General features: G+C 45.9%; 1 protein-coding gene across 1 annotated transcript in view; it reads right to left on the bottom strand.

The window, feature by feature from the left end:
* The window catches only part of LRP4 (LDL receptor related protein 4), a 39193-nt gene that overhangs the window by 12282 nt on the left and 19284 nt on the right, over positions 1-7627 (bottom strand). Inside the window, exons 11-19 of the mRNA XM_017741669.1 lie at positions 6388-6618; positions 5978-6134; positions 5403-5620; positions 4306-4482; positions 3617-3742; positions 2700-2908; positions 2005-2086; positions 1268-1373; positions 243-444 (exon numbers count right to left, since the gene is read on the bottom strand). Coding sequence (XP_017597158.1) covers positions 243-444; positions 1268-1373; positions 2005-2086; positions 2700-2908; positions 3617-3742; positions 4306-4482; positions 5403-5620; positions 5978-6134; positions 6388-6618 — 1508 coding nt within the window. The remainder of the gene's footprint in view (positions 1-242; positions 445-1267; positions 1374-2004; positions 2087-2699; positions 2909-3616; positions 3743-4305; positions 4483-5402; positions 5621-5977; positions 6135-6387; positions 6619-7627) is intronic.

Raw genomic sequence — 7627 nt, 5'->3', positions numbered from 1 at the left:
TTCCTTTGCTCCCTCTAAACTTCATAATATACAATCACAGCAAGAGGAGAGTGATGAGGCAACCTTAGCCCTCAAACTTCCCTCACACACAGTTTGAAATTAAAAGGGAGCTTTTTTCTCCCAGTGAAAGCAGCTGTGTACTTTGACTTGTAAATTTCCCTTTCCATTGGAAAAAGAGGCAGGAGCCATGAGCACTTTGTGTTCAGGCTCCCAGGCCTGCTCCTCAAAGACGGCTTCCTTACCTTCCTGTGGCTTCCATCCAGACTGGCATACTCGATGGTCTTCATGCCTGCATCTGCCCAGTACAAGCGCTGTGACTCATAGTCAATGGCCAAGCCATTGGGCCATGTCAGGTTGGAGGAAATGATCACCAAGCGGTTTGAGGCATCCATCCCAGCACGTTCAATTTTTGGGTTAGCTCCCCAGTCAGTCCAGTACATGAACCTGAGAAGAAGCCCAGACAGGAGTGAATGCCCACACTTCTTCACTGCCACTACAGCCAGGCAGTGCTACAGAGAAGCAAGGGAGCCTGGTGCCTTCAGGCCCTAGCAGGAAGAAGCATTAGACTATTACTGTACTCATGTCCAGCCTTCAGTTTTTGTAACGTTCCTAAGATCATACTCAAATTTATATACCTTCTACTGCCCATGGGCTGGCCTAATCACAATGTGTAGGAAAAAGTTCAAGGTAATAGGTCAAGGTCTAAAAATGAACTGATTATTTACCAGTCTACACCACTAGCCCTTTACACTCTTGCTGCATTTGTGTTCTGGTAATCCACTCAAGGAAAGAATAGTAGCACACTTTCATTCTAGACATTCAATGCTTCTAAAGCAATGGCTGGCAAGCCTTTTCCTATCCACCCTATCCCCACCTCTACATGGTCTGAGGACATCCTTCTGACTGAAACCCCAGTTGATAAGCAGGGAGCTTGAATACAAATTCAGTGTACATGTGAAATAGAGAAATAGAAAACATCTAGATGGCTCCATTCTCAGTATTTTTTGTACCATACCTTTAGTTATTACATCCCCAGGATAAACAACTGAAAACACCAGCCAGCTCCTGCAAGCTTCACAGCACAACAGGCAATTATCTCTGCTTATCTTGTTCCATTATCATCTAAAATCATGTCTCTAGTTTCTGCTGTTAGCAGCTTGTAGAACAATGGCACCAGCAAGGAAGAAAATTGTACAAAACCAAAGAACCAGAATATCTTTAGACATGCAAGAATTGTTATGTCATCCCAGAAGAAAGAATCTCTTACCCTCCAACAGGGTCCACCACAATATCTCTAGGTCTGTCTAGGTTCTCCCAGATTAGAACAGTTCTCATGGTCCCGTCTGTGTTGGAGACCTCTATCCGATCTGTTCCTACAAAAGTTGAGAGAGAAAATGACAGAGATCAAATTGGAATTGCAAGAGCTCAGGCAAAAAAAACCTCCATACAACAATTCCCTATATTCTTCCCCTATATCCATCACTGTTCTTAGCTGGAAAATGGGTAAGAAGTGGGGCTTGAAGTGTCACTTTCCATCCTCTCAAGTCACCTCTGTGGCTGCCACTGATGTGGAGTCCTGTATGAATATAAACCACCTCTTACCTAAGCCCCCAAGCCATGAGACAACACCTAGGAAAGAATAATCTTCCTTACATCTCTCTCAACTATGACTCTCCAGCAGGGAACATGCTCCAAGTATTACCTGCTGCACCCCAAGATACACTGCTGGAAGATACATAAACACACACAATCACAAGCTCTGCAGCAAGACAACAGTGATGAATCTTTTTACAGAATTAATACTGGGGATACTGCAAAGAGAATTATGCTAAGGGTTGTGCCTCAATTCACACTCATTTAGAAGCACATGACATGAAGCTCCATTTTTTGCTACACAGAAATAGACAAATTTGGGATGAGACAGACAGAACTACCCAGTGGATTTTCAGTTTTCATGACTAATAAGGAAGACAGAAATCTATGTAAAGCAGAGGATCCCAGTACCTGCATCAGTCCAGTATAGTTTGTTGGTGACCCAGTCAATTGCCAGTCCAGCTGGACTTTCCAGGCTAGTGTCCACCACAACCTAAATGAAAACAAAATGAAAAAATCCTTAGTGAAATTAGACCTTAGGGAGAAAGTACTTGCCCAATGCACTAGCCATGCACAAACAATGTTAACTTTCAAAAGGCAAAAGCCTGAGCAGAGCAATGCCACACAAGAGAGAACATCAAGGACTTAGAAGTCCAAATAAGGCTTTTATTTGGAGAAGCATCTATTTTTTGTGCCTGTTCAAAATGCAAATCCAAACTTTGAACTCTGTTTGCCTCATTTATAGCACCATCAACCTAGGAGTGTGTGCAAAAAGCATTCCCAAAGAGCATGACTCTTGTTCCAAATGTAGAACATAACAGAGGATTTAATACTTCTTCCTTTCAGATTTTAGGCCTACAGCAAAGGAATTGACCACAGCCCACAAATCACCATGCTTTATGTCTCCATTCAAGGTTTTCCATACACCAAACTTGTTTATGAAGTGTCCAGTGATCTCATTAGTTTGCCAGAACCAGGCAAACTAATAGACAAAAGATCCACCATGAACTGCAGCACCTTAAAAGGCCAGGGTATCCCAGTGGCTTCAATCTGACGCTCAAGGAGTCTCCTGGCCAGATGACCTCCACACATAGTGAACACTGTACCTCCTGGTTTGATCCGTCCCATTTTGCTCGGCTGATGGAGTCAGTGCTAACATCTGTCCAGTAGACATAGTCATCCTTTGAGTCCCAGTCTAGAGCCACAGCACTGCGAACATCAGCAAGGGGGATGACATCATCTGACAAGTCATCTGTGTCAAAGCTGATCCGACGGATGTCCATCCTTCGGGCAAAAAGCAGGAACTTGTCAAGACCTGATCAAAGGTCGAAAGGTCTTCTTTTAATTTCTCTAAGTTCAACAATACAGTGACAGACAGACAATTCCCTGCTATATCCACAACCTACATCATCTCTCACTGCCAAGTCTTTTGTCTTTTTTTTTTTTTTTTACTGGAAGCAAAACATCACTGGGAGAGGATGGGCAAGGGTGGTCAGAGTGGCTGTGAGCTCGCTCCTGGGGTGTAACCTATGCTGAGGGAACAAGGCCAACCATATTCTTCAAAGGATGGCACAGACATCCCTCCAAATCAAATAGCTATTTAAAAATAGCTCTTGAGAATTTGGGAGATAGTTGGTCTAATTCTTTCACTTGGTTGCAAACTAGGAGAAATGTGGCAATGATGAGGACTGAATTTTTTGTTCATCACTGACACAGTCATAATGGGAATTTTAGGGAGACAATCAGCTGTGAAGGGTAGCATGGCATCAATAGCAGCCCTGAAGTAAGGACCAAGGGTGGAATTTGTCTGTATCCCCACTCATGAAGCCTAGTGAGGGCAGTGAGAATACACAACAAGGGAATGCATCAAAAAGGTGAAGCATCCTCTGGAAGGACCCTTAATACTTCTAACTCAGTCTATCCAGCTGCATCTCCTCAGAAGCAAAGGCTGCTGATGCTTAATCCCACTGCCAACCCTCCACCACCCACTGAACATCTGAGCATGTGGTCCCACCTCACTTACTCTGGGCGCAGGCATGGCTGCTGGTCTTGCGGAAGCCTGTGGGGCAGGCGCAGGTGTAATCCTTGCTGCTTGGCAAGCAGAGGTGAGTGCAACCTCCGTTGTTGTCCCCACAGCGGTTTCTCCCTGCTCAAGTAGCCAAAGAGAAAAGCAACCACACATAAAGCAAAGAGTAAAGAAACAAAGAGGAAAAAACACTAGCTGAAGTGTCAAGATCACATGGATATAACTTTCCTACCCAGCAGTTAATTGAAAATAAGGAAATGTATAAACTAAAACACTAACTCCATTTTTATGGCTGAATTTTAAAATGAACATTTAACTCAATTCACTTCTAGAGCAGATAATGGCAATTGAAGAGGAATAAGGGAGGTGTCTGTCATTATGATGCTCACTTATAATTTTTCCCCCATCCCAAAACAGCTCTTGCATAAACAAGGCCCACGTATTTCCTACTCAGAGGCCTCCACCCCCGATGTCAGCAGGGGGAGCTGCGGTAACACCCAACTCTGAGGTACCGGGCCGGGAGACCTCAACACGAGGGCGGTGGAGCAAGTTCAGCCACAGCCCCGGGCACAGGCAGTGATGTGTCCATGTGCTGGGTTCAGGCTGTCATCTGCCGGCTTTATAGGGAGTGGGTGGCTCCAGGTCTTGTACTGGCTCAAATGAGTCTCTACCCGCTCTGCAGTTACCTGCTGGCTGACGCTGAGGATGCAGCGTGTGGATGTCCATAGGGAAGTGGAGTTTGTTGCGGATGATCTCCTGGTTCTTGCCTGTGAATTTGTTGGCACTATTGATGCTCTTGGTGTGCCAGTCTGTCCAGTACAGACTGTCCTCAAACACAGTGATAGCAAACGGGTGTGGGAGCCCTGCAGTAGACATCCAATACAGGTATATAATCAGGTCTAACACGACTTGGGCTAGCAGGGAGACAAGGGAATGATCTTTCCACTGCCCTTTAGGCTTCACCATGGTCAACCTGCTCAAATACGTTTTACACTAATTTAACAGATAATTATTCTCCGCTGTCCTATAATCAAAGATAGAATGTTAGGGGGCTGGAATGGACCTTAAAGATCATCTAGTCCCAAGACCCCCACCTTAGGTAGGGACACTTCCCACTAGACCAAGTTGCTCAGGGCCTTATCCAACCTGGCTTTGAACACTGCCAGGGTTGGGGCACTCACAACCTCCCTGGGCAACCTGTTCCACAATCTCACCACCCTCACAGTAGAAAATTTCTTCCTAATATCGAACCTGAATTTCCTCTCTTTTAATTTATATCCAGTACTCCTTGTCCTAGCACTACAGTTCCTGATGAAGAATCCCTCTCCTGCTTCCATGTAGGCCTCCTTCAGATACTGGAAGGTTGCAATCAGGTCTCCACACAACCTTCTCTGCTCCAGGCTGAACAGCCCCAACTTTCCCTCCAGCCTGTCTTTGCAGGAGAGTGCACCAGTCCTGTTATCAACTTCATGGCCCTCCTCTAGATTTCCCCCAACAGTTCCATGTCCTTCTTATGTTGGGAGCCCCAGAGATGGATGCAGCACTCCAGGTGGAGTCTCACAAGAGCAGAATCACCTCCCTCAACCTGCTGGCCATGCTGCTTTTGATGCAGCCACTGATGACTGGATAGCAAACTCCATCCCTCAGTGGTGACAGAATTCATTCCACAGTCAAAGGAGACAAGCACAGATGCAAGAGCCAGCGTCTCAAACTCAGATCAGCACTGTGCTACTCTGTGGTCTTTATTGCAGAAAGCACTCCCTGGAGAAAGCCTGTTACTCACCTTGGCTAATAACAGCCTTCCTATTGCGTCCATCAAGGTCAGCCCTCTCAATGACATGATGTTTGGCATCCACCCAGTACATTCGATGTCCTGCATAGTCAATGGTCAGTCCATTGGGCCAGAAGAGGTGTGTATCCGCAATGATGCGCCGATTAGAGCCATCCATGTTGGAATACTCAATACGGGGAGTGTTGCCCCAGTCAGTCCAGTAGATAGTACTGGAGGAGGCAGGGAGAAACAGCTAGAAAACTTATGGCCCACATACTGCACCCAACATCACTCCTTATCAGGGCAAAACAATATCTGTCCTGTGACCTCGAGCATGAGACTGGGTCACAGCCATGGAAGAAGTGAAAAGTAACACCCAGCCTGCTGAAAGCTGAAGGGTCCAGAGAAGGATTAAGGCTTTGAAGGGTCCCAGCATTGCCAGGTTCCCTAAACTGTCAGTGCCAACTGAAGTCTCAAGCCCAGAGGTAACCTTTGCGACCTAGAATGGGGTTTTCAATGTTCAACAAAGAAGCATGTACATGGAGGGATCACTGGGTTCCCCCCTGGTTTCCCACGTTTTCACTCACCCCTCCATAGGATGCAGGGCAATTGCTCGGGGCTTCTCCAGGTTCTGCCACAAAAGCACTTTCCTGTGAGTGCCATCCAAGTTTGCTACTTCAATTCGAGATGTCCCAGAGTCTGTCCAGTATAATTTGTCATGGATCCAATCAATAGCAAGTCCACCTATCTCCAAGAGAGAATTAAGTGCAGAATGAAATCATGGATCTGCACAGAAGAATAGTTCCCTTTCCCTGTTCACCTTAGAAGAGGCCCAGTTTCTTTCCTGCCAGCCAAGATTAACTCCAGGGGGACACTCACACCGATTCCATCCAACCCATACCCTTGCTCAGGGAGATGCACTTCGTTCTGAATGCTGGGTCCTCCGCTTTTCTCCCCTCACCAACCCGAGGCTGTTGCCTTTTTTGTGATGACGCACCTGGGCTCTCCAGCCCTGTGGAAACCACCTCTTCCACATTGCTACCATTCAGATTGGCCCTCATGATGCGATCAAGCGTGACATCAGACCAGAACACCAGCTCCTTGCTGTGGTGGAAGTCAAGGGCAATGGCATTTTCCAGATTGTTCAGGAGCAGCGTATACTCGGAGCGATGAGGCAACACTTGTCGGATATCAATTCGATTGGCGAAGAGCAGCACCGGCTCTGGCCCTAAGAATATATAGGAAGACAGCATTAGAGTATTTGACAGCATTTGACTGGACCAACTGGACCATCCCTCTGCACCAAGTCCCAGAACACAGTTTTGCAGGACTGGCAGCAGAAATCAACCCCCAAGTGCAAAACACTTCAGAGAGCTGTTTTTACATCCGCTACGCACAGTCCTAACTCGAAGATGAGCAGTTTTAAGCCTTCTGGCAAACATTAACTCAGCAAGAAGAGATCATTCCAGGTCCCACCTAAGCCTACCTCACCTCAGCCTCTGAAACCATATCACTAGACAGCCACTTGGCAGCTGGACTATAGTTTGTTTTTTCCTATGTCCATTTCCTAGCCATGCTCACAAACATGCTCTACTACACCTTCTACAACAGACACGGCACAGTTGAAATATGCCTCAGCCAGATATAAACTCAGCAGGTACTTCCACTTTAAAAAAAACCAAAACACCCAAAATATCGACATCCTTCATGGATTTCACTAGGGGAATTCCTAATGAAATCTAAAGTCTTTAACTGGAATTTCTAATTTCTCAGCTCCTACATTAGAGGAGGAATACAGTTAAAGAAGTGCATAGACGTCCTTTAAAAAACCCAGCAGATGTCCATAAGCAGCCATTCACAGCATTCAGGATTGGTGACCAGCATGAAGGATCAAACCACAAGGAGGTGTGATACATCCTCACTCATTGGAAAGACTAACACACTTCCTGAACAGAGACAGAAAGCTCATTTTGTCCCAGGCTCTGAGTCACAATGAATGACAAAGGACTAGGAAGAAAAGGCAAGCACTATCTCCTTGGCAGGGAAGGGAAACAGTGTAGTACACCTCTCTCCATGGTCAAAATCACACAAAATTTTCACAAGCATTTATCAACAAAGTGGGCATATCGAATACAAATCCAGGTACTTCCTTTCCTTCACATGTTCGTTTGGTGAACAGCACAAAGCTGCCAGTGAAGAACTAGAGACATAATTATGAGAACTGGAGCAACAGATGC

This window comes from Corvus brachyrhynchos, unplaced genomic scaffold, assembly GCF_000691975.1.
Source record: "Corvus brachyrhynchos isolate BGI_N302 unplaced genomic scaffold, ASM69197v1 scaffold115, whole genome shotgun sequence".
Classification (NCBI taxonomy): Eukaryota; Metazoa; Chordata; class Aves; order Passeriformes; family Corvidae; genus Corvus; species Corvus brachyrhynchos.
The sequence above is the reverse complement of the archived record's forward strand: the minus strand, read 5'-3'. Positions and strand labels throughout refer to the sequence as shown.